General features: G+C 43.0%; 1 protein-coding gene across 1 annotated transcript in view; it reads left to right on the top strand.

Annotated features, from left to right (window-relative positions):
- LOC129697010 (pecanex-like protein 1) overlaps positions 1 to 27,548 on the top strand; it is a 215,937-nt gene that overhangs the window by 30,782 nt on the left and 157,607 nt on the right. Inside the window, 5 exon segments of the mRNA XM_055635197.1 lie at positions 2,847 to 2,964; positions 4,735 to 4,774; positions 6,007 to 6,105; positions 6,515 to 8,121; positions 8,123 to 8,192. Coding sequence (XP_055491172.1) covers positions 2,847 to 2,964; positions 4,735 to 4,774; positions 6,007 to 6,105; positions 6,515 to 8,121; positions 8,123 to 8,192 — 1,934 coding nt within the window.

The raw sequence follows: 27,548 nt of genomic DNA, 5'->3' as shown, positions 1-27,548 counted from the left end.
CAGCATCTGCAGTTCCTTCTTGAACACTGTTTACTTTCATTGACTGATGAACAAGCACCCCACAGATCCCATTGTACTTCCTCTTTTCCCAACTTGACACCATTTAGATAGTAATCTGCCTTCCTGTTTTTGCTACCAAAGTGGATAACCTCACATTTATCCACATTAAACTGCATCTGCCATGCATCTGCCCACTCACCCAACCTGTCCAAGTCACTCTGCAATCTCATAGCATCCTCCTCACAGTTCACACTGTGCCTAATGAAAACGGGTACGCCCTCTTGAGAACTGTTTGGGGAGACGATGCTTCCAGTCCGAGCAGCGGACTCGTCGATGGCTGCAATCCTAGAGAGGGGACTCGACCGGCGAAACCATCATCGGGCAGAGCCATAGTGGTGGGTGACTCCATTGTCCGAGGAGCGGACAGGAGATTCTGTGGCGGCAGGCGAGACGCGAGGATGGTCTGTTGCCTCCCTGGTGCCAAGGTTCAGGATGTCACGAACCGAATTCAGAACATCCTTGAGAGAGAAGGTGAATAGCTGGCAGTAGTTGTGCACGTAGGCAAAAACGACATCGGGAAGAAGAGGAAGGAGGTTCTTCAACGTGAGTTCAGAGAGTTAGGAAGAAGATTGTGAAGCAGGACTTCCAGGGTGGTTATATCTGGATTGCTTCCAGTACCTTGTGCTAGTGAGACAGGAACAGGGAGATAGGGGATCTGAATGTGTGGCTGAGGGCTGGAGCAGGGAGCAAGGATTTAGATTTATAGACCACTGGGATCTCTTCTGGGGTAACCGGTACAAAGGGGATGGGTTACACCTTAACTGGAGGGGGACCGACATTCTGGCAGGCAGGTTTGCTAGGGCTACACATGTGGGTTTAAACTAAATAGTGGGGGGGAGGGATTGATGAATTGGGAGTATAAAGATGGAGTTGAAGGGGAAGTGACTATAGGAAAAATTCCAAAAGATTCTCGAATTAATGGGAAGGAAAGTTCGAGAAGGGATAAAAGAGTAAGGTCAGGGCCAATTGCGAGCGGTGCGAGGGGGGGGGGGCGTGAATACGGAGGTCAAACTGTTGTATATGAATGCACAAAGTATAAGAAATAAAGTGGACGAGCTTGAGGCTCAGTTAGAAATTGGACAAGTATGATATTGTGGGAATTACAGAGACATGGCTGCAAGAGGGCCAGGGCTGGGAACTGAATATCCAAGGGTATACCTCCTATCGAAAAGGCAGACAGGTGGGCAGAGGGGGTGGGGTAACTATGTTGGTGATGAGTGAAATTCAGTCCCTTGCAAGGGGTGACATTGAAACATAATTTTCCAATGTTCTATAGACTCAGGATCAGTTCTTGTTGATTGGAGGGTAGGTAATGTTATCCCACTTTTTAAGAAAGGCGGGAGAGACATCGGTGGTGGGGAAGATGCTGGAGTCAATTATAAAAGATGAAATAGCGGCACATTTGGATAGCAGTAACAGGATCAGTCCGAGTTAGCATGGATTTACGAAGGGGAAATCATGCTTGACTAATCTTCTGGAATTTTTTGAGGATGTAACTAGGAAAATGGACAAGGGAGAGCTAGTGGATGTAGTGTACCTGGACTTCAGAAAGCATTTGATAAGGTCCCACATAGGAGATTAGTGTGCAAAATTAGGGCATATGGTATTTGGGGGTAGAGTGCTGACATGGATAGAAAATTGGTTGGCAGACAGGAAACAAAGAGTAGGGATTAACGGGTCCCTTTCAGAATGGCAGGCAGTGACTAGTGCGGTACCGCAAGGCTTGGTGCTGGGACTGCAGCTATTTCCATCAATGATTTGGATGGAGGGATTCAAAGTAACATTAGCAAATTTGCAGTTGACACAAAGCTGGGTGGCAGTGTGAACTGTGAGGAGGATACTATGAGAATGCAGGATGACGTGGACAGGTTGGGGGAGTTGGCAGATGCATGGTAGATGAAGTTTAATGTGGATAAATGTGAGGTTATCCACTTTGGTATCAAAAACAGGAAGGCAGATTACGATCTAAATGGCATCAAGTTGGGAAAAGGGGAAGTACAACGGGATCTGGAGTTTATTTTATTGAGATATGCTGAGAGAATGGAGCGGCTGGGCTTGTACACTCTGAAGTTTAGAAGGTTGAGAGGGGATCTTATTGAAACATATAAGATTATTAAGGGTTTGGACACGTTAGAGGCAGGAAACATGTTCCCGATGTTGGGGCAGTCCAGAACCAGGATCCAAATTCCTGCCATGCTCCCCTTATTCTATTTATTGCTGTCTTTTGGAGAGACACTAAGTGGACCACATCCGCCCTCTCGGGTGAATATAAAAGCCCATTGTGCTAGTTTGAATAAGTGTAGGAGAGTTATCCTCCGTATCATGGACAATAATTATCAAAATTTACTATAGATTATTTGGTCGTTATCATGTTGTGGTTTGTGGGAGTTTGTGGTGTGTTGCATTTCCTGATTTAAAAAGTGACTATTCATCAAAAAAGACAAACTGAAAGTGCTTTGAGAAAATCTGAGACTTTGAAAGGCACTATTAAAATGTTGCCCATTCTTTTCTGTGAATCTGCTTGCACTACTCTTTTCTGTGAATCTGCTTGCACTACTCTTTTCAGAATGTGTATTCCAGATCATTACTTGTCAATATGAATTACTATGCCAGTGTAATTCAACATTCGAATCATTCCTAAATTTTGATGGGCTGCCAAGACCTATTGTAGTTTAAAAATACTGCCAAAGCATTGGCTTATGTTGTCACAATTCTTACAGCTAAATGTTTTGAAGTGCGTCTATTTTTGGGGCTTGTTCTCCATGATTGATGTTATCTTACTGAAGTCGCAGGTATCGTGTCCAGGGTATCCAACTGACTGAATTCAGCAAGGATAATGCAACACCACCAGTCCACCACAGCTCTTGGCAGTCCATACTTGACCCTGGAGTCAGTGATGATTCGGTGAGTATCTTTATGGCTCAGTGGAGTTTGAAAAACTAATTCTTTCGCCCCATACAACTGCCTTGAATTTTATGCTGACTTTCTTTTCATGCATCATTCATCATGAATTTTTTATCAAATTTAACCCAGACAGTTGCTGTTTGCATGCACTATTCTCAGCATCAGTCACAGCTCAGTGTGTGCCTTCAAATCAGATGTCATTGGTTCGTCCCACTCCAGACACTTGAACACATAATCTGCATTGACATTCCTGAGGGTGTGCTGCACTGTTGGAGGAGGCATCTTTCAAAAAAGACATTAACCCGAGTTCCCATCTGTCCTTCAGCTGGATGTAAAAAACATTCCAGGCATTGTTCAAAGGAAAGCAGGGGAATTATCCTTGCTCTTGTCGTTAATATTTATCCAACTCCCAATATTAAAGCTAATCTACTTGCCATTACCGAATTAATGTTTGTGGACCTTTTTATGTGCATTCATGTCATCTGTATTACTATGGTGACTATATTTCAAATGTACATGAATCTTTCATTTTCAGATTTTTGAAATTGCATTATTTGAACAATGATATCACCCTGGCTTCTTTTAAGAGGTTATTCCAGTCCTGGGTATTCTTGGTCTAACCCATGGACCCTCCAAGGCTTTTACAGGAATTGATTTCCTGAATCAATATTATATGGGCTGGAACACACATTGCTGGAGTAACACAGCAGATCAGGCAGCATATCTGGAAGATATGGTTAGGCGACATTTTGGGTTGGGACTTTTCTCGAACCAAATGGTCACCTATTGATGGAGTCTGAAGAAAGATCCCAATCTGAAACATCATCTATCCATGTCCTCCAGAGATGCTGCCTGACCCACTGAGATCCAGCATTTTTTATGCAATATTCCAGTTCCTTGTGTCTTCTTTATATGGGACAGGCAGTTCACAGGTCTGAAACATCCTACACAGGACTGTTTGCAACAGAGGGTATTGTGAAAGGATTATAGAGCGAGATGACATTTTATGCGTGAAAGTGAGGCAGAATTGTATTAAACAGGTGCAAAGGGTTGGATAATAAATTGATAGTTGGTTCAGTGATGTGCCAAATCAGGAGGGAACATTAATTAGTATTTGGACAGGTAATTCTCATTGTGCCATAATTAATCAACACTGTATGTGTGTTTTAAACATGATCTGTTCATTTAAGAATCACCTAGACAGCTAATGACTTCTCACGCTTGTTTATCTCCATGTGTGTGCCCATGTATGTGTATGTGTTTACATGTGAATTGAGTGAATGGGGAACACGTAAAATAATTTACCTGGCGAGTCAGATGACAAATTGTTGAGATTGCCAACTGGTCAGATAGCAGACTATAACCTGTTATAGCAGTTTAATAGAAGTTGTACATTTTATTGTGTTTATTGTTTTATTGCATTGTTGATGATGCAGCTTTAAATACCTTTTGCAGCTTTAAATACCTCTTCAATTTAGAATGATCTTCATTGTTGCATTTGATATTTACATTATACTATGCGTCTGGAGAGATTTCTGTATAATTTGAGCAAGACCTACCTTCTGCAACTGGTTTTTAAAAAAAAGTACCAGCATTGTATTGACTCAAATGTATAGAAAAGCTGGACATTGAATGAATAAGGTTTAATTTATTTTTGTGGCAAACTTTGATTTTCTGAGTAAACATTGGCAGATGTATCAGTCATGCTGTTAACATTTTTATTTTTAACATGTTCCCATTATACTGATGTTTTTTGTGTCTTCCAAATAGGATCTGCCAACAAATCCAAAAGATGCAGAGGAGCTCAAAGGTACACGAACGTTCCCCTCTGCAGCGTTTTCCATTTCTGTTTACCCTTCGTTCCTTTAGCCTTATGTCAGAGATAGGGAAATTATTGGAGAAAATTCAAAGGGAGAGGATTTATTTACATTTGGAAAGGCAGGAGCTGATTAAGGATAATAATCAGGACTTTGTCAGGGTGAATTATTAGCCCCTCACTAATTTGATTGAGTTTTGGAGGAGGTGACAAAGGAAACTAATGAAGACATAGCACGGGTTATAATCTGTATGACGTTTTGTAAGACATTTGACAAAATTCGGCAGGGTGTGCTGGTCCAGAAATTAAGGGCTTCTGGGATCTGAGGTGAGTTAGCTAAATGTATCCAGAGTAAATAAAGAAAAGCAACTGGATTAACTTGGCAGGTCAGACAGCACCTGTGGAGGGAAATAGACGGTCGATGTTTCAGGTTAAGACCCCTCATCTGGACTGAAAGAATAGAGGTGAAGTAGCCAATATGATGGAGAATAGGGGACTGGGAGTGGAGGGAAGGTGGGAAGAAGGGGGGTGTGTGAGAAGACCAAGATAGATAGAAGAGCAAAAGAGACACGAGAATTGGAATTTATCGAAATGGCGGAGAACATGCAAAGTGACCCGCATGACTTTCGTTATGGGTAAACTGGGCTGCAAGGGATCGATCTTTGGGAATATATTCCTTTTCCTTTATCGTCTCTTGTTAATATCTTGGTGGTCCCTCTAACAGCCGTGTGGGATGACCTTCACTGTATACACTGATTTTGGATCCAGGGAAGAGCACACAGCTAACTTTCCCAAGGCTACTTAGAGATAGGCAATACATGACAGCCTCTCCAGCAATACCAACATCAAGCAAATTGGAGAAAGCCTTGCTGAGAAATTTGCCCCAGCAGCAAGTGCGAGTCGTGGTTGTGTTCTACTCTCCCTCTGAAATTTAATCACATTTCAAAAGCCTATTCTGTTTTACTTAGTTAGAATGTCCAACTGAGGTGTGATTCGAAGAGCCATTTAAGGGTCTCGACCCGAAACATCATCCATTCCTTCTCTCCAGATATGCTGCCTGGCCTGCCGAGTTGTTCCAGCATTTTGTGTCTATCTTTGGTTTAAACCAGCATCTGCAGTCCCTTCGTACACATACCAATAACATTGATCCCATCATGATATTAGGGTTAAATGGGTCAAATGCCATATCAACCATTGCTATGTTTACTTCCACTTGCACATTCTAGAGAAAGACTTCAGAAGACTCACTGCAACTCAGGAACATAATGTTACTCCAAATGAACTCCCATGCAAAATCCTATTACCTTCAAGGAAGGAAATAAAAGGTAAATACTCTCAACTCCTTCATCCTGTCTCTGCTGATGATTAATGTGATAGAAAATTGAGAGGAGCAACAGAATATGCTGTGTGCACTATTCCATTTCTGAAGTTTACTTGATCTCACCATAACTGTTACTCAGATAAAATAATCCAGCCCGTCATCGCCTATCCCTGATAAGAATTTTATATATTTTCCGTACCATATTTATCTTGCATTCCTTTTGTAATGTTTCATTTACTTATTAAGAGTCTTTTCTTCAATTAAAAAAAAGTTTATCAATATAGGAATAAATACCCAATTGGAACTGGAATTAATATATACGTACAGATTGTTTGTTAGTTGTCTGTTCACATGGTCTAGATTTTATATTGTTGCAACCAGATGTATTTAAGCATAAATTATGTTTGTTGCAGATCATGTGCTGGGCAATGCAACCCCCCTGATGCCCTATGATTCCCCAGTTTGTTTCCATCAGTCGATCAATCAAGATATCGGACCCAGTGGACAAGAACAGTGTGGATCAGACATCTTTGAAGAGTCACATTTGTTCCTTCCACCATCCGATCTGCCAAGTCAGTCAGCTGTTCGTCCACTTAGAAGCGTGGGAAAGATGGGTGATCGTGAAAACACTGAGCAATCTCTCTGTTCTCAGATTGGTGCTGTGCCATTTTGTGCGGTTCCAGCCGATTCCAAGGCAGCTGTGACTGAGATGGACGGCACATTCGATTCTCCAAAGCAGCAAGTACCTGTAGGACAGTTCATAACGACATTAAACCAGGACCATCAATGTCCTGATGCATTGGAGACTGAATGTAGTTTGTTAGTGATCAATGCCGGCAACTCGGAACTGGAACCCACGTGCAACATGAATATTGTTGCTGGTGAAAATACATCCTGTGGGAAACGTACCAGTCACTGTAATAACATTCCTGGGAATATTGCTGGTCAGCTTGACTGTGGGGATCTGCAGCCTGCATGTGAACTAGCTACCAATCTCACTGTAATCAGAATAAGAGATCCAAACACAGAAAAAGATGATCAGAAAGAATCTGAACATAAAGAAGTTCCAACTAGTTCCAACAGCTGTTCTTTGGTGGAACCTACAGAGGGTGAGGAAATAGAAGTTCACCTTGACAAGGATTCCACCACATGTTTGATTCACAGTGTGGAGGCTGGAACTAATGAAAATAATTCCATTCAAGATACAGTTGGGACTATGAGCTTGCCAAACATGCAAGAGCCAGATTTACTAGACATTCCAGTTATTGCACTGGAACTGCCTGAAGCTGGGAAGCCAAGTGTTGACACTATTAATAATACTAATTTAAAATCCTCATCCTTTTTATATGTTAATGTAAGTAAAGGGATTCAGGTGTCAGGAACTGATAAGCCTATATCAAAATCAGATCTTGTTGTCAGACCAAAGTCTTCCTGTTTTGTTAAGCAGGCTCTCTCCATTCACCAGTACGATAGGCAGAAGTCACGGAAACAAATGAACGTTGGGGCAGACTCCAGCCATAGTGCTGGCAATGAAAACTGGGCCACTACAGCCCCGGCCAAAGGCAACAAAAGTGAAGACGAGGACACGAATGACCATACTACTCTAAGCAGATCTTCAAGTCTACTGTCTCATCATAATATTTCAATGGACACCTCTTCTAGTACCAATTCACAGTCCTCCTCTTCCCCAGATCATACTTATCACAACTACCAAAATCCATATCGACAGGGCGACCCAAGAGCAGTGTCAGAGTCATTCTTGAAAGTCATGCATTGTCTCATAGAAAACCAGAGGCAGCAGGAACAGCAAGCCGTGGCCGATGGCTCCCTGCGAACACACATCAGGGTCTTTAGTATGGATGGGGGAGCAGATGTGGTCTTGAGCAGAGCGTCCAGAGGTGGCAACAACAATCTGGGACGAACGTTAACCTCTTCAAAGTCAGACCTGGAGGCCAAAGAAGGACAGATTCCGAATGAATCAAACTTTATAGAGTTCATATCCTTACTGGAGTCCTCCGCCAATTAATAGCTCACGAATGAATGCAGCAGGCTGGGCGAGTGACTGTCGAGAGGAGGGTGCCATGGGCGGAGGTACGTTCTATGTCACTTTAGGATGTCTTTGTCATACAGTTGTGTAAATTAAAATAACCAGCTAGTACGCATGTATTTCCTTTTGTGTTATTTCCACATAGGTGTAATGGACGATCCATCTGTATCTTATTAAAAAGTTTGCATTTGCTTACAAAACCTTTTTTCCTGTTTTTTCTTTGTAACACTTTTTGTGTTAATGCTTCCATTCCAAATTCCTGGATTTGCATTTGCAATGGAAACTGCCTGCAATCCTGTAATCTGACCACAGGTTGGCACTGCATTCTCTTACTACCCGCACCTGCCCACGAATGATGAAATCTGATTCACAAATTTAACTGAGTGATTGCATTTTCCAATGTTTGAAATCAAGATTTTAATTAAAATTGTAAAAATAACAATTTCCACAGTAAATAAATTTGAATAATCTTTATTTTAGGTGCATGTTTGAGGGTTTAGCCTCGTACAAAGAACAGGATTTAGATTTGATATTTTTTGACTGCTGTTTCCTGAATTCTGATGGTGCAGTCTAAATACATTCTGTAACCCAAGATGCATTGTCCCACACAAGAGGACCATTCCATATCCTAAAGGGGGCCTATTCTTTTCCTAGTTACCCTTTAACTCTTTTAGGATTCTGCTTAGCATTATCTGCTAAAGTTATCTCATGTCCCCTTTTTGCCCTCCAGATTTCCCTCTTACTTGTACTCATGCATCTCTTGTACTCCTCAAGGGATTCGCTTGGTTCCAGCTGCCTATACCATACAAACACTTTTTTTTCCCCCCTGACCTGTGCCTTAACCATATAACCATATAACAATTTACAGCACGGAAACAGGCCATCTCGACCCTTCTAGTCCGTGCTGAACGTATTCTCCCCTAGTCCCATATACCTGCGCTCAGACCATAACCCTCCATTCCTTTCCCGTCCATATAACTATCCAATTTATTTTTAAATTATAAAAACGAACCTGCCTCCACTACCTTCACTGGAAGCTCATTCCACACAGCCACCACTCTCTGAGTAAAGAAGTTCCCCCTCATGTTACCCCTATTCTGTCCCTTAATTCTCAATTCATGTCCCCTTGTTTGAATCTTCCCTACTCTCAGTGGGAAAAGCTTATCCACGTCAACTCTGTCTATCCCTCTCATCATTTTAAAGACCTCTATCAAGTCCCCCCCCTTAACCTTCTGCGCTCCAAAGAATAAAGCCCTAACTTGTTCAACTTTTCTCTGTAACTTAATTGCTGAAACCCAGGCAACATTCTAGTAAATCTCCTCTGTACTCTCTGTATTTTGTTGACATCCTTCCTATAATTAGGCGACCAAAATTGCACACCATACTCCAGAATTGGCCTCACCAATGCCTTGTACAATTTTAACATTACATGCCAACTTCTATACTCAATGCTCTGATTTATAAAGGCCAGCACACCAAAAGCTTTCTTTACCACCCTATCTACATGAGATTCCACTTTCAGGGAACTGTGCACAGTTATTCCCAGATCCCTCTGTTCACCTACATTCTTCAATTCCCTACCATTTACCATGTACGTCCTATTTTGATTTGTCCTGTCAAGATGTAGCACCTCACACTTATCAGCATTAAACTCCATCTGCCATCTTTCAGCCCATTCTTCCAACTGGCATAAATCTCTCTGTAGACTTTGAAAATCTACTTCATTATCCACAACACCACCTATCTTAGTATCATCTGCATACTTACTAATCCAATTTACCACACCATCATCCAGATCATTGATGTACATGACAAACAACAGTGGACCCAACACAGATCCCTGTGGCACCCCACTAGTCACTGGCCTCCAACCTGACAAACATCCATCCACCATTACTCTCTGGCATCTCCCATTCAGCCACTGTTGAATCCATCTTGCTACTCCACCATTAATACCCAACAATTGAACCTTCTTAACCAACCTTCCATGAGGAACCTTGTCAAAGGCCTTACTGAAGTCCATATATACAACATCCACTGCTTTACCCTCATCAATTTCCCGAGTAACCTCTTCAGAAAATTCAAGAAGATTAGTCAAACATGACCTTCCAGACACAAATCCATGTTGACTGTTCCTAATCAGACCCTGTTTATCCAGATGCTTATATATATATTATCTCTAAGGATCCTTTCCATTAATTTGCCCATCACTGACGTCAAACTAACAGGTCTATAATTGCTAGGTTTACTCTTAGACCCCTTTTTAAACAATGGAACAACATGCGCAGTACGCCAATCCTCCGGCACTATTCCCGTTTCTAATGACATTTGAAATATTTCTGTCATAGCCCCTGCTATTTCTACACTAACTTCCCTCAATGTCCTAGGAAATATCCTGTCCGGACCTGGAGACTTATCCACTTTTATATTTCTCAAAAGTGTCAGTACTTCCTCTTCTTTGAATCTCATAGTTTCCATAGCTACTCTACTTGTTTCCCTTACCTCACATAATTCAATATCCTTCTCCTTGGTGAATAACGAAGAAAATAAATTGTTCAATATCTCCCCTATCTCTTTTGGCTCTGCAGATAGCTGTCCACTCTGACTCTCTAATGGACCAATTTTATCTCTCGTTATCCTTTTGCTATTAATATAGCTGTAGAAACCCTTTGGATTTACTTTCACCTTACTTGCCAAAGCAACCTCATATCTTCTTTTAGCTTTTCTAATTTATTTCTTAAGATTCTTTTTACATTTTTTATACTCCTCAAGCACCTCATTTACTCCATGCTGCCTATAATTATTGTAGATCTCTCTCTTTTTCCGAACCAAGTGTCCAATTTCCCTTGAAAACCATGGCTCTTTCCAATTTTTACTTTCCTTTCAACCGAACAGGGACATAAAGATTCTGTACTCTTAAAATTTCACCTTTAAATGTCCTCCATTTTTCTTCCACATCTTTCCCATAAAACAAACTGTCCCAATTTACTCCTTTTAAATCCTTTCGCATCTCCTCAAAGTTAGCCTTTCTCCAATCAAAAATCTCAACCCTAGGTCCAGTTCTGACCCTCTCCATAATTATATTGAAACTAATGGTATTGTGATCACTGGACCCGAACTGTTCCCCAACGCATACCTCTGCCACTTGACCCGTCTCATTTAGAAACATAGGAACATAGAAATTAGGTGCAGGAGTAGGCCATTCGGCCCTTCGAGCCTGCACCGCCATTCAATATGATCATGGCTGATCATCCAACTCAGTATCCCGTACCTGCCTTCTCTCCATACCCCCTGATCCCCTTAGCCACAAGAGCCACATCTAACTCCCTCTTAAATATAGCCAATGAACTGGCCTCAACTACCCTCTGTGGCAGAGAGTTCCAGAGATTCACCACGCTCTGTGTGAAAAAAGTTCTTCTCATCTCGGTTTTATAGGATTTCCCCCTTATCCTTATGCTGTGACCCCTTGTCCTGGACTTCCCTAACATCGGGAGCAATCTTCCTGCATCTAGCCTGTCCAACCCCTTAAGAATTTTGTAAGTTTCTATAAGATCCCCTCTCAATCTCCTAAATTCTAGAGAGTATAAACCAAGTCTATCCAGTCTTTCTTCATAAGACAGTCCTGACATCCCAGGAATCAGTCTGGTGAACCTTCACTGCACTCCCTCTATGGCAATAATGTCCTTCCTCAGATTTGGAGACCAAAACTGTACGCAATACTCCAGGTGTGGTCTCACCAAGACCCTGTACAACCGCAGTAGAACCTCCCTGCTCCTATACTCAAATCCTTTTGCAATGAAAGCTAACATACCATTCGCTTTCTTTACTGCCTGCTGCACCTGCATGCCTACCTTCAATGACTGGTGTACCATGACACCCAGGTCTCGCTGCATCATCTCCCCCTTTCCCAATCGGCCACCATTTAGATAATAGTCTGCTTTCCTGTTTTTGCCACCAAAATGGATAACCTCACATTTATCCACATTATACTGCATCTGCCAAACGTTTGCCCACTCACCCAGCCTATCCAAGTCACCTTGCAGTCTCCTAGCATCCTCCTCACAGCTAACACTGCTCCCCAGCTTAGTATCATCCGCAAACTTGGAGATATTGCCTTCAATTCCCTCATCCAGATCATTAATATATATTGTAAATAGCTGGGGTACCAGCACTGAGCCTTGCGGTACCCCACTAGTCACTGCCTGCCATTGTGAAAAGGACCCGTTTACTCCTACTCTTTGCTTCCTGTTTGCCAGCCAGTTCTCTATCCACATCAATACTGAACCCCCAATGCCGTGTGCTTTAAGTTTGTATACTAATCTCTTATATGGGACCTTGTCAAAAGCCTTCTGGAAGTCCAGATACACCACATCCACTGGTTCGCCCCTATCCACGCTACTAGTTACATCCTCGAAAAATTCTATAAGATTCGTCAGACATGATTTACCTTTCGTAAATCCATGCTGACTTTGTCCAATGATTTCACCACTTTCCAAATGTGCTGCTATCCCATCTTTAATAACTGACTCTAGCAGTTTCCCCACTACCGATGTTAGACTAACTGGTCTATAATTCCCCGTTTTCTCTCTCCCTCCCTTCTTAAAAAGTGGGGTTACGTTTGCTACCCGCCAATCCTCAGGAACTACTCCAGAATCTAAAGAGTATTGAAAGATTATTACTAATGCATCCACTATTTCTGGAGCTACTTCCTTAAGTACTCTGGGATGCAGCCTATCTGGCCCTGGGGATTTATCGGCCTTTAATCCATTCAATTTACCCAACACCACTTCCCGGCTAACCTGGATTTCACTCAATTCCTCCAACTCCTTTGACCCACGGTCCCTTGCTATTTCCGGCAAATTATTTATGTCTTCCTTAGTGAAGACGGAACCAAAGTAGTTATTCAATTGGTCCGCCATATCCTTGTTCCCCATGATCAACTCACCTGTTTCTGACTGCAAGGGACCTACATTTGTTTTAACTCTTTAATCTATTTCTTTTCACATATCTATAAAAACCATTTGCAGTCAGTTTTTATGTTCCCTGCCAGTTTTCTTTCATAATCTATTTTTCCTTTTCCTAATTAAGCCCTTTGTCCTCCTCTGCTGGTCTCTGAATTTCTCCCAGTCCTCCGGTATGCTGCTTTTTCTGGCTAATTTGTATGCATCATCCTTCGCTTTGATACTATCCCTGATTTCCCTTGTTATCCACGGATGTACTACCTTCCCTGATTTATTCTTTTGCCAAACTGGGATGAACAATTTTTGTAGTTCATCCATGCAGTCTTTAAATGTCTTCCATTGCATATCCACCATCAACCCTCTTAGAATTAATTGCCAGTCAATCTTGGCCAATTCACGTCTCATACCCTCAAAGTTACCTTTCTTTAAGTTGAGAACCATTGTTTCTGAATTAACAATGTCACTCTCCATCCTAATGAAGAACTTAACCATATTATGGTCACTCTTGCCCAAGGGGGCACGTACAACAAGATTGCTAACTAACCCTTCCTCATTACTCAATACCCAGTCTAAAATAGTCTGCTCTCTCGTTGGTTCCTCTACACGTTGATTTAGATAACTATACATTCCAAGAAATCCTCTTCCTCAGCACCCCTGCCAATTTGATTCACCCAATCTATATTATAACACCCATTATAACTGTTTTGCCTTTGTCGCACGCATTTCTAATTTCCTGTTTGATACCATCTCCAACTTCACTACTACTGTTAGGTGGCCTGTACACAATACCCACCGGCGTTATCTGCCCCTTAGTGTTTCGCATTTCCTAACAGGAGGTCCAGCACCGCCCCGTCTCTAGTAGGTACTTCTATGTATTGCTGCAAAAAAACTATCCTGCACACATTTTACAAACTCCAACCCATCCAGCCCATTTACAGAATGTGTTTCCCAGTCTATGTGTGGAAAATTGAAATCTCCCACAATCACTACCTTGTGCTTACTACTAATATCTGCAATCTCCTTACATGCTCTTCCAATTCTCGCTCCCCATTTGGCGGTCTATAATACACCCCTATAAGTGTTGCTACCCCTTTCCCATTTCTCAGTTCCACCCAAATAGCCTCCCTAGACGAGCCCTCTAATCCTGCCAAAGCACTGCTGTAATATCTTCCCTGATAAGCAATGCAACACCTCCACCTCTTGCCCCTCCAATTCTATCACACCTGAAGCAACGAAATCCTGGAATATTTAGTTTCCAATCACAGCCCTCCTGCAAGCATGTTTCACTGATCGCCACAACATCATACTTCCAGGTGTCAATCCAGGCTCTAAGTTTATCCACCTTTCTTAATATCCCTTGGCAAGCATGGTTCCCTAATTTTGCCAGCCTTTCTGTTCACTCTAAGAGGAATGTGCCAATGTGGGCAACAGCCATAACTCTGCAATTTCTTGCGGTCTTGGGCAGAGCTGTTTTCAAACCAACCTGTGAAGCATCCCCATAGAATGTTTTCTATGGTGCCACTATGTAGAAGTTGGTAAGTCATTTGAGACATACCAAACTTATTTAGTCTTCTGAGGCATTGGTGTGCTCTCTTGGCTGTAGCTTCAATGTTGTTGATCCAGGCCAAGGTCATCTATGTGTAGATCCTCAGGAGATGGCATTAAATGAAAATTCCTCGTCTATCTGTACCGTGGAAAAATACATGGGTGCTAGATGATTTGGGGAATTTAATAGTCTGGAAGATAGTTCACACTTCGGAAGAGGATGTGCGGTATGTCTTAAAATATAACAAAGGTAGATAAATCTCTGGACCTGATCAAGTGTGTCCCAGAACACTGTGGGGGGCTGGGGAAGCTGCCCCCTGACAGATTAGTTGTACCATCAATAGCTATGAGTGAAGTACTGGTAAACGGGAGGGTGGCTAATGTTGTGCCTCTATTTAAGAAAGGAAAAGTTATTGGAGCGTATTCTGAGAGACCAGTTCATAGTGCATTTGAAAAGGCAAGAACTGATTCGGGATAATCGGCATGGCTTTGTGCATGGGAAATTATCCCTCATAAATTTGAGTTTTTGAAGAGGTGACCAAGAATATTGATGAGGGCAGTGCTGTAGACATTGTCTTCATGGACTTTAACAAGGCCTTTGATAAGGTACTGCACAGTAGGGTGTTGAAGAACACGGCGAACAGTTTTATATGAATCCTGACTGAATGAACCCTCTTCTTCTTAATGAGTCCACACACAAAGTTAGTTGTTCAGCCAGAGCTGAACACATTTCCCGCCATCTGCCATCAATGGTGTCTGTCTTGTCGCTTCTTGTGCGCGGTGGTGGAAACATTGGTGGAAACAGGGCCGCGACGTGAACACTCTTTCGGTGACCCCGACTGAGCCCTGACTCAAATGTTGAAAGAAGATAATAGAAGGCCATCTATAAACCATCCACCATCCTCCAGAAACACCATCTATAACACCATCCTCCATCCCTTCACTGTGGGATTTGTGCATCATTGGGGAGAATAAAGTGGCTAACCCAATTTCAGCCCAACAAGTTGTTTGCCAGCGCATGCTTTATCCATGTTAAACGTGACAAATGAAAATCAACATGTTCACACTCTTGCAGAAAGCAATGGTACCTTTATAGTAATCCACGCGTTGCGAATAAAACAATCTTCATTAGCAAATACAGCTTTTAAACACACTTGCGTTAAGTGAGAGCTCAAGCAAAGTCCCTGCTATTGCTGTAGGACACACCCATTGACTGATGACGTTCTTCACCCCCCACACCCGCCAAACTCAGTCACGTGACCGTCCCAGCTTTACTGACGAGGGTTCAATCCATAAGTAGCTCAACCACCAGATGGTGCCATATGATCACTCCCGACGAGAGTTCTGCCACACCCTCTCTCGCGGCATCTCCTCTGTGATTCATTGTACCATTTCATACCTCTAGTTTCCCTCTCCCTTGACTCTCAGTCTGAAGAAGGGTTTTGACTCGAAACATCACCTATTCTTTTCTCCAGAGATGCTGCCTGACCCGCTGAGTTACTCCAGCTTCTTGAGTCTATCTTCGGTTTTAATTACCTGTTTCATAGAGTTATACAATGTGGAAACATGTCAAGCCGTCTAACTTGCTGACGCCGACCAACATGCTCCATCTTCACTAGGCCCACCTGCTTGTGTTTGGCCCATATCCTTCTAAACATATTCTATCCATGTACCTGTCCAAAGTGATAACACTTGCCTCAAAAACTGCATTTACTCTATTCCTCGCCTGATCTTATATTCCTCTATAAGATCTCTCCTCATCCTTCTGCGCTCCAAGGAATAAAGTCCTTGCCCGTTCAATCTCTATATCTCAGGCTTTCAAGTCCTGGCAACATCCTCGTAAATACTCTGTGCATCCTTTCCAGCTTAACAACATCTTTCCTATCGTGTGCGGACGTGACGTCGAAGGAGGAGAAGCCAAAGCAAAGACGTGGAAGCCAAATAACCGAATGGAAACGAAGCTGAAACGCCAAATAACCAAAAGCGTATGAAGCCGAATCGCCAACTAACTGAAAGGACGTGACGCCTAAAAGCCATCTCACCAAAAGGCTGCTCTGCCGAAACGCCAACTCACTGAAAGGCTGCGTCACCTACGAGCCGCTGAATGAATGGCCGCTGTGCCGAACAGTCAAATAGCAGACATGATGTCACCGGGGGGGTGCGGGTCTTGTCAGCGATTTGTCCAGACCCCCACGCCCATCACATCACTGGCCGATGAAGACGAGAGGGTGGGGGTCATTTTCCCCACACAAGCCATAGGTGACAGGGCACTCTGAACCCGAGCACCAAGTTGTAAACGGCCGAAGGAGCGCATCCCTCGGGACAGCCCCCACTCTCCCATGGCCACGGCCGCCCTCAGCCTCGTCTCCCCCGTGCCGCCGCACTGTGACGGGCTGTGTGTTGGCAGCGCCTGGGTGGAGAAGAGGTGTGGGACAGGCTGGTCCCTCCGCCCACCCAGAGTCACTGACCGCGATGCACCGCCATCACCCCCCGACACCCACACCGAGTGATTCACCCCCCCCCCAAACCCGGCTGCGGTGACATACGGCTCGGGGCATTGGCAGCCATAGTAAATCGCTTTTAAAACATGGGGGGGGGGGGGGGGGGGGCACAAATTCCCTGGCGGGCTGATGACAAGTATGCATGAAAGAACAGAGATGCTGCCTTTTCCACTGAGTTACTCCAGCTATTGTGTCCATCTTCAATTTAAACCAGCATCTGCAGTTCCTTCCTACATCATCTTTTATATGTTTAGTTTAATGATACAGCATAGAAGCAGGCTCTTCTGCTCACAACGTTCAAATTCCTTGGTGTGCATATTTCCGAAGACCATTCTTCAGATCTGAATGGTCTCAGCCAATGAAATGGGACAACTGTCACACCAAAGGTGGACACAAAATGCTGGAGTGACTCAGTGGGACAGGCAGCATCTCTGGAGAGAAGGAATTGGTGGCGTTTCGGGTCGAAACCCTTCAGACTCAGTCTTCAATCTGAAGAATGGTCTCGACCCATTCCTTCTCTCCAGAGATGCTGCCTGTTCTGCTGAGTTACTCCAGCATTTTGTGTCCACCTTTGGTGTGACAGTTGTCCCATTTCATTGGCTGAGACCATTCAGATCTGAAGGTTAAAACTGATTACAGATTATCTGATGTTTTGAGCATGGGAGCTTGTGTGTGTCTGGACCAATCGCTGACAAGTCCCGCCACCCCCCCCTCCCCAGCGATGTCACGTCCGTTATTTGACTGTTCCGCACAATGGCCATTCGGTGAGTTGGATAGTAGGCGACGCAGCCTTTAGGTGAGTTGGCATTTCGGCAGAGGGACCTTTCAGTGAATTTGCTTTTAGGCCTCACGCCCTTTCGGTTAGTTGGCGTTTCGGCTTCGTACGCTTTCGGTTAGTTGGCGTTTCGGCTTCGTACGCTTTCGGTTAGTTGGCATTTCGGCGTTGTTTCCGTTCGGTTATTTGGCTTTGGCTTCTCGTACTTCGACGCCACGTCCGGGTACTCTTTCCTATAATAGAGTCACCAAAATTGAACACAATACTCCAAATGTGACCTCACCGATATCTTGTTTGATGAAAGTAATGCTGAGATTACATTTTGTCTTGACCTAAAGAGAAAAAATCTCTGTGCCTGACAGAATCGCAGATCTATCTACATACTGGCTTAAGGCTGAATCCCAAAGGAAGAGTTGAGAATCAAAAACAGGTGGTAGGAAGGCAAAATAAATTCTAACAATTTGCTGTCGGTTGTGATACGTGGAGATTTTTTAATGCAACCAAGTCTGCATTTGGACCATCAGTGACCCCTTTAGATCTTTAGTTTAGAAATACAATATGGAAACAGGCCCTTCTGCCCACCTAGTTCATGCCGACCATCAATCAATCACCCATGTGTTTAAGAAGGAACTGCAGATGCTGGAAAATTGAAGGTACACAAAAATGCTGGAGAAACTCAGCGGGTGCAGCAGCATCTATGGAGCGAAGGAAATAGGCAACGTTTCAGCCCAAAACCCTTCTTCAGACTGATGGTTTCAGCCTGAAACGTTGCCTATTTCCTTCGCTCCATAGATGCTGCTGCACCCGCTGAGTTTCTCCAGCATTTTGTATGTTATCCCACTTTTGCGTTCACTCTCTACACACTATGGCCGATTTATAGCAACCAATTAACTTACAAACCCGCACATCTTTGAGATGTGGGAGGAAACTGGAGCACTGGAGGAAACCCATGTAGTCACAGGGAGAACGTCCAAATTCTGCACAGACTGCATCCGAGGTCATGATTGAACCCAGGTCTTGGGCGCTGTGAGGTAGCGACTCTACCAGCTCTACCACTGTGCCAATCTGAAGAGGGTAAAACACTTATTGAAGGTAACAAGTCCATCCTGGAGTACGGTAAAAACTATTTGCCAAACTTTTGCACAGGGATTGCTGGAGAATAATCTTCCATCCGTTAACAGCTAGTTAAGGATGTTTTTGTCATTCTGTGAGCTCCTGAAGACATTTGATAGGCGAGACAACTCGGGGAAAGTATTAATGCACCAAGCCTGGATTTCCATTAAGGTCTTAAAATTGATGGGGAAACAATGAGCAACAAATACCATGCACTTTCTCAGAATCTGTAACCATTTTCAAAAATGGCATTATGTTTGACTGCAAAATCTACTGAGATATTTCCCTCCTGCACGTTTCCATCTACATCAAAAGCTACTAAAATATTTCCCATCAACAGGATGAGACATCCTGAAACAATCTCTGCTTGTTGCGGAAATTACCCCCCTCTCCCCCCCTCCTACCTCCATACCAATGTGCTTTGAACTGTCCAGAGGCTCTGTGGATATGATCTTCTCATCCTGACTGATTCAGCAATAATGTCAAGCACATCACCAGAAAATGATTGTGGGGTTTGTTAACCTGACCCTGCCACCGAAAGTGCTGATAATAAATTTTATTGCTTTTTGGCTACGGAAAGGAAATGACCCTATAAGGTATGTTATTCATTGTTGCTTTTCAGCGATGTCAGGTCAGATAAAATGCATTCAATCAGATGACAAGTTCCATTCCTTATCCTTCCATTTCACTTTCCTGCTGCCTCATTTTACTGTTTGTGCATTTACAAAATAGGATGTCACTGGAAAGTGTAGTATTTATCTTCCATTTCTAATTTCTCCTCAGAAGTTATTGGTGAACTGCCTTCTTGAAGTCCACTGGTGAAAGTATTCTTTAAGAGTTTCTGGTTAGGAGATTATTATTAACACAGAGTGCAGATGAAGGAAGGGCGACTTGTTTCCAGGTCAGGTGGTTTGAAACCTGCAGTAGACCGTGCACATGATGCCCTCATTTTCCCTGAGGGAAGGAGTCATAGTTTTGGGAAGTGATGTTAAAGTTATCCAGGTGATTAATTGCAGTGCTTCATGAAGATAGTAAATGCTATAGCTGCTATGCATCAAGGTAGGGGAAGTCAAAAATTAGGGTGATAATTGAGTGCTGGTTAAATGGGTTGTGTGGAAACTCTTACTCTTTGGAGGGTATTGAAAACAAGAGAAGAAGAAGTGAGGGAATTACGGTGTATCACTCATTGAAACATGGCGGGGAGCAGATCTACAAAAAGTGAGGGGCTTGATGGGTGGATGCACCGAGGATGTTCCCAATGATCGGGGGGAAACTAGAACTAGGGGACATAGTTGTCCTGGATGGTGTTAAACTTTCTGAGTGTTGTTGGAGTTGCACCTTCATACCAGATGTTCATAAGGGTAACTTGTAAGAGCATTTGTATTGGAGTCTGATATCTAGGTCAATACTGGGTGAGACTTGCACCCAGTTCCATTTTTATTATGTTTTGGAAATAACAGTATTGCTTGCAAGGCACTGGTGTGCTTTCTTGGCCATAGATTAAATGTATTGAATCAGGACAAATTGTTTGATATTTACACCTAGGAATTTTAAGTTCGCAGCCATCTCTGCATCAGTCTCATTGATGCTGATTGGGCTGTGTAGTCCATCACAGATCCTGAAGTCAATAACTAGTTCCTTTATTTACTGACATTGAGAGAGAGGTTGTTGTCCTGTCACCATATTACTTCCTGTACACCGTATCGTCATTGCCCGAGATCCGGCCCACCCCAGTGGGGTCATCTGCAAAGTTGCAGACGGAGCTAAAGCAGAATTTGGCTGTACAGTAAGGAGTATAATGAGGGGATGGGAATTTACAACATTGGTGAGGCTGCCTTTGGAGTATTGTGTTCAGTATTGCAGCTATAGCAAAGATGTCATTGAGTTTTAAAGAGTTAAACAAAAAAGATTTATGAGGATATTTCCAGGTCCGAAGGGACTGAGTTATAGGGTAAGGTTGGGTAGGTTAGAACGAGAGGGCATTAGTTTAAGGAGGGAGGAAAATTTAATAATTTCCTTGCTGTATGAGTCTGTTACAATAATACCCACCGTTTGTGCCGACCATCAAGCTGCACAAAAGTTACTTTCAGTCCATTTTACTCTCGTCAAACTCCCATCAACTCCCTCCAGATTTTCCCATTTATCTACACAATAGAACCAATTTAAAGTGGCCAATTAATCTACCAACCGACGTCTTTGGGATATGGGAGGACAAGGGAGCACCTGTAGGAAACCCATATTCAAAGGGAGAATGTGAAAACTCCACACCCACCAGACCAGAGGTTACCATTGAACCCTGGTGACTGGAGCAGTGAGGGAGCTGTTCTACTTGTCGTGCTACACTATGGCTTTTTAATTCAAAATTAATTAAGCTAAATTCCCTGGTTAAACTTGTTTGTCTGGATTGTTAGGTCAGACTCCTAGATTACTGTGTAGGAAGGAACTGTAGGTGCTGGTTTAAACCGACAGGCAGCATCTATAGAGTGAAGGAATGAGTGACGCTTCAGGTCGAGACCCTTCTTCAAACCGAAAATCATGGGAAAGGGAAATGAGAGATATAGACGATGATGTAGAGAGAGAGATATGGAACAATGAATGAAAAATATGCAAAAAAATAACAATGATAAAGGAAACAGGCCATTGTTAGCTATTTGTTGGGTGAAAACGAGAAGCTGGTGCGATTTGGGTGGGGGAGGGATAGAGAGAGAGAGAGAATGGCGGGATTACTTGTGGCTATAGAAATCAATATACCACTGGGCTGTCAGCTGCCCAAGCAAAATAAGAGATGCTGTTCCTCCAATTTGCGTTTAGCCTCACTCTGACAATGGAGGAGTCCTAGGACAGAAAGGTCAGTGTGGGAATGGGACGGAGAATTGCTAAAGATTTTAACACAATAACCAATTAGTGTTCAGGAAACACGCATTATAGCAGAACTACCAGTAATTGAAACAATGCCACTATTCCCCTCCTTCTTCTTGCGTATGGCGTGCACAGCCTAAAGTTGTAGGACAACTTGGTCTATTTGATCTTATTTGATTGTGCATGCCGGGTTGATTGCATTCGTCGAAACAGGGTGGACCACGTGAAGGTTGCAATCTTCCACCCCACTATTCCCCTGATGGTTCCACTTTGGAATTGTGTAATATAAACTAGGGTCAACCAGAAACTGAATGAATTTCAGAAACTCTCATTCAATTAATTTGTGTGAGATTCAGAGTCAGTTTGAAAGGGTGAAGGAACAGTGATGGCATTCTTCCTAGTTCTGTGATTCATCTTACTCTACTAGTTCTTTGTGATATTATGTTCTTTTAAATTGCAAGGATGTAACATCAGTAGAGAAATAAGAAAAGGATCCTGCCTTTTATCCTCATTTTATCCTGTGATTGCAGCTATGTTCCAGAACAAGGGGTCACAGTTTAAGGATAAAGGGGAAATCTTTTAGGACCGAAATGAGGAAAACTTTTTTCACACAGAGAGTGGTGAATCTCTGGAATTCTCTGCCGCAGAAGGTAGTTGAGGCCAGTTCATTGGCTATATTTAAGAGGGAGTTAGATATGGCCCTTGTGGCTAAAGGGATCAGGGGGTATGGAGAGAAGGCAGGAACAGGATACTGAGTTGGATGATCAGCCATGATCATATTGAATGGCGGTGCAGGCTCGAAGGGCCGAATGGTCTACTTCTATGTTTCTATGTTCAGTATTAAAATTTTTGCAGTGAGACAGAGGGACAGAGCACATTATCTAGGCTGCCACTCCAGTGCAGTTTTGAAGGATTTCTATACTATTATCAAACTATTGAGTGGTCCTCTCATAAGCTAATGGTGTAGTCCTGACCTCCCAACCTCCCTTGTAGTGGCCCTTGTACATTTTTTTAGTTGAACTTTCTCTGTAGCTATAATACTGTGTTCTTCACTTTGTTTCTTTTTTCTTTGCGCTACCTGTTGTACTAGTGTATGGCTTGTTTGTACTCGTGTATGATTTGACTGGAAAGCATGCAAAACAAAGTTTCACTGAATCTCATTACACATGACAATAAATCAATACCAATTATTCAATATAGTTTATCTGATCATGCGCACATTTCTGTTTGTGGGATTATGCTGCACACGCCACAATTATTTATGTGATTCAAACATACTTCGTTGGGATTTAATGCATTTGCGGGAAGTCCTAATGTAAGGCCTTTGTGTTATGATTCAGGAACTATTTCTTCAGGTAGGAAAATTATGTGCTGTTGTTATTATAAAAAACATGAGGGAAAACCATGGAATTATGCAGTTACCCTAACATTGGCTGTTGGCAATTTACTGAAATAGTTAAGGAGAGAGTGACTGAACACCTTAGATGGTCTGCATGGATTTATCTGAATGGCCTAATCTGCATGGATGTGTAAAATAGTAAGATTAAACGAGAACTTACCAGTTTAAAGTTTGATCTTTATTTTATGTGGAGTTACGTCGAGGGATTACGTGAAGACCCCGCCAGCACGCATGCGCGACATTTTTCAAAGCAGCGGTGTGAAATCACAGGAAATAGTAAGTGAAATAAACATAGCAAGATAAGAAGAACTAGAATACCAGGTGATCTTTGTAGTAGAGGGTGGGCGAGGAGGGCAAGTAATCCCTCGACGCAACTCCTCATAAAATAAAGATCAAACTTCAAACTGGTAAGTTCTCGTTTAATCTTACTATTTTACTTCGGAGTCACGTGAGTGACTACGTGAAGATTTTAAAGATCTGTGATTTCATGCCGTGGAACGAGTCCATGCTTCACTCACTGCCGTAGTCGTCCAAGGGAGGAAGTATGTTATCATATTCAGACATGAATCAAAATTCAAACAATAACAATTTATTTTAACAAAGAAATTAATGGTCCCTCTGGCTAAATTATATTACAGAATTTAAAATTGTTTTTGCAAACACCGCAGGTTTGGCGATCGGTTTATTATAAAAGAGTTGGAAGGTCTTCTCTCTAGACCATCCTGCTGTAGCCAGGATATGGTCCATAGGCACCTCCATGTCTCTAGCTGCCGATGTTGCTGCTGCCCTGGTGAAATGAGATTTAAAAATGTCAGTATTTACCCCAGCAGCTCCCAAAACCTGTCTAAGCCATCTAGAGATGGTCTGAGTTGATACCCGGTCATGAGGCTGTTTATAGCTGACCCATAGTGCAAATTTTCTCCCTCTTAAGGTTTTTGTAGTCTTAAGGTATGGCAGAAGGTGTGTCATTACACAGTCGGGTGTCAGATGAGTATGCCCGGAATTCCAAATTCAGTCCTGATGTTCCTGGTCTATTTTGTTTGACCAACTCCAAGATCCGGATGTTTGTCTTGTCTGTTGATACCTTCATATTGTTCAGTCTCAGTTTATGTAGGGACTGTACCCTTTGAGCTGAGACCAGTGCCATCAGCATAACTGTTTTTAATGTGAGCTTTTCCAAGGACAGGGATATTGCTGGTGACCAACCCCTTAGCAATGTTAGTATGACACTGACGTCCCAGATCTGGGAGCACCTCGCTCTAGGTGGGTTGGTGTTGTAAATACCCCTCATGAGTTTGGCAACTAGAGGGTGGGATCCCATGGAATGCTGTCCTGGTGCCTGGTACAAGTATGCTGACAGAGCACTCCTAGCACAATTGATAGCGCTGTAGCTCAGTCCTTCATCAAAATGAAGGCTGGATAGAAATTTCAGGACATTCGTGACTGTAGTTGTATTATATGCTACACCAGTCCTTGAGCAATACAATTCCCATTTTCTAATACTGGAGAGGTACTGCTTCTTTGTTGACTCTCGATAGGCCGCCGTGATCATGTTCATGGTCCTGTCCTTCAGTCCCAGATCCAGCAATGGTCTTTTTAGATTCTGCAAGCCAACAGATTGATCCTGTCATGGCACAGATGACTCTCGCCCGTTACAGGATGGACCAAGAGATCTGGTTGTTTAGTGATGGACATATATGGTTCAGAGACCATGTCGAGGACCACAGGGAACCATGGCTGTGTAGGCCAATTGGGTACTACCAAAATACCTGATGCTGAGTCCATTTGTATTTTGCGTAGGACCCGACTGATGAGGCAGAAGGGGGGAAAAGCATAGAAAAACAATTTTCCCCAATTCAGCGAGAAAGCGTCCATCGCTGCTGCCCCAGGGTCTGGTTCCCAAGCGACATATGTTGGTAACTGGTGATTGAGTCTAGATGCAAAGAGATCGATACCTGGTGTACCATATCGCATAGTAATATCAGCAAATACTTTGTGGTCCAACATCCATTCGGTGTTGTCATTAAATTTTCGTGACCTGGTGTCTGCCACTGTATTGAGCTTACCTGGTAGGTAAGTTGCTGATAGCCAAATATGTCTATTGACACACCATTGCCAGATTGTATTGGCCAGATTGCCACATGATATCGATTTTATTCCACCCATATGATTAATATATGCCACCACAGTGGTATTATCAATTTGTAGGCGGGCATGCAGATGGTGCATTGTTGAACAGTAAGCTTTTAGCCCATGAAACGCACACAACATTTCTAAATAGTTTATACCCAGTGTTTGTAGTAACAATGATTCATGTATGTTCCATCTACCTCCAGTACTGGATATAGTGTTAGTAGCTCCCTAGCTATGAGCGCTGGCATCCGTTTGTAATGCGAATGATGGGTTACTAATAATGATGGGGCTAGAACTATGCCAAATATTTTCCTTCCACCATTGTAACTCCGAAATTGCTTTGGCTGGTAACTGCATAGGTCGATCAAAATGACCTGCAAGTTGTTTTAGCGCATGCACCTTTGCCCTTTGTAGATTTTGATAATGCAAAGGTCCAAACTGAGTAGCTGGAAATGCTGCTACTGGCTTCCCAATTACTCTTGCCACCTGTCGAATAGATGGTTGATTAGTAACAATCAATTTGTTGCAGGCTTCCACCAAGTCTGCTGCTTTATTCTTTGGCAATGTTACAGACATGTGGATAGTTAATTGTGAATCCCAGATAGTCCATAGTTGTGGATGGCATCAACTTAGATTTATCTGGATGGATGATAAACCCGTGTTTCAAACAAATGTTTGGTAGCTAAAACTGCTGATTTAGCTAGTTCCATGGTTTTCCCCACAATCAATAATCATCAAGATATGCCATGACAATATGTTTTTGTTTCCTAAGTATTGCCAAGGCCGGTTTTAATATCTTGGTAAATAATCTTGGGGCTGATGTTAATGCATTAGGAAATGCTTTATACTGCCATCGTTGCCCCATCCAGTTAGATTTTAGGTATCGATGATGATCCCTATGTATAGGTACTGAATAGTATGCATCTTTTAGATCGATGCACGCCATGAAGTATCCCTCTGAAACTAATTGTTTGGCAGTAACAAATGTTTTCATTTTGAAATGAGTATACTTTACAAAAGTATTCAGTTTAGTTAAATCAATAATGATGCGACATCCACCATATTTTTTGGTTTTCGTAAATATATTGGATACAAATTCTAGATAGTCATGTGCCGACCTCTCTATTACACCTTTAGCATATAACCTCACCAGTTCTGCATGTCCTTCCAACTTCTCCTGTTGTGAGAGTACAAACTTCCGGTTAGGCACATGTTGAACTGGTGGCATACCTTTTTGGATGAACTCAATTTTGTATCGCTGAATACTTTGTAGTATATATTTATCAGTGGTAATAGACCTCCATGCTTCTCAAAACAAGTGTAACCTTCCCCCTGTTAGTACAGGACCTACACCTTTTATGTTCTGGAAGGAACCAGACCCACCTACCTCCATGGTTACCGGTGGTACGTTCACTTCTTCGGCTTCTGCCTCTTCTGCGGACGAGGCGCCGGAGTGCGGGGTTGGCGCATTTTCCATGAGGGATGCTCTGGGCCTTGGCCTAAAAAAGACCTTTGTGGTTGCTGCGCGGCCCTCATGCTTTCACCAGCATCCTGGTGTGGATGCATAGGAGTGCTGCCGTCTGGGGTGTGTGGTCTTGCTCATTCCTGATGACGCCCTCATGAGCCCGACGGCTTTAGACTCTTCATCGAGTTCCTTTACTTGTTTAGACAAGTTTCCCCCAAACAGCAGTATCTGTGGTTGTGCTGTAGCTGTTTTACACAACCCTGCAAATTTGGGGTTTAGTGCAGGTTGTATTGCACTCTTCCTTAAGCAATTGATTTCATACTGGGTATTGCAAAGCAATGCCAATGTGTCCTGCTGATTGTCCGTCATCTCAGTACCATCGACAGAGTGAGCGAATTATGTTATGCCCGATGTAGTTTGACCTCCTGGGCTCTTATGCCAGTCCCAATGTACTCCCAGATCGCACTGTTGACTGCAGGTACGTTTAATGAAATGCAGTAGTCAGGAGGCATATACTTCTCCATAGTATCGTTAACTACCTGTTCCTGCAGAGGGTGGAAGGATATGTAGTCGTGCTGGCCACCAGTTTGGTCTGCAACGGTTGTCCCGATTGCGGTGGTACTGCAAACTTGGTGACCACTCCCAGCAG

Source organism: Leucoraja erinacea, chromosome 5 (assembly GCF_028641065.1).
Source record: "Leucoraja erinacea ecotype New England chromosome 5, Leri_hhj_1, whole genome shotgun sequence".
Taxonomy (NCBI): domain Eukaryota; kingdom Metazoa; phylum Chordata; class Chondrichthyes; order Rajiformes; family Rajidae; genus Leucoraja; species Leucoraja erinaceus.
Note: the sequence above shows the minus strand (reverse complement) of the source record. Positions and strands in the feature narration are given on the sequence as shown.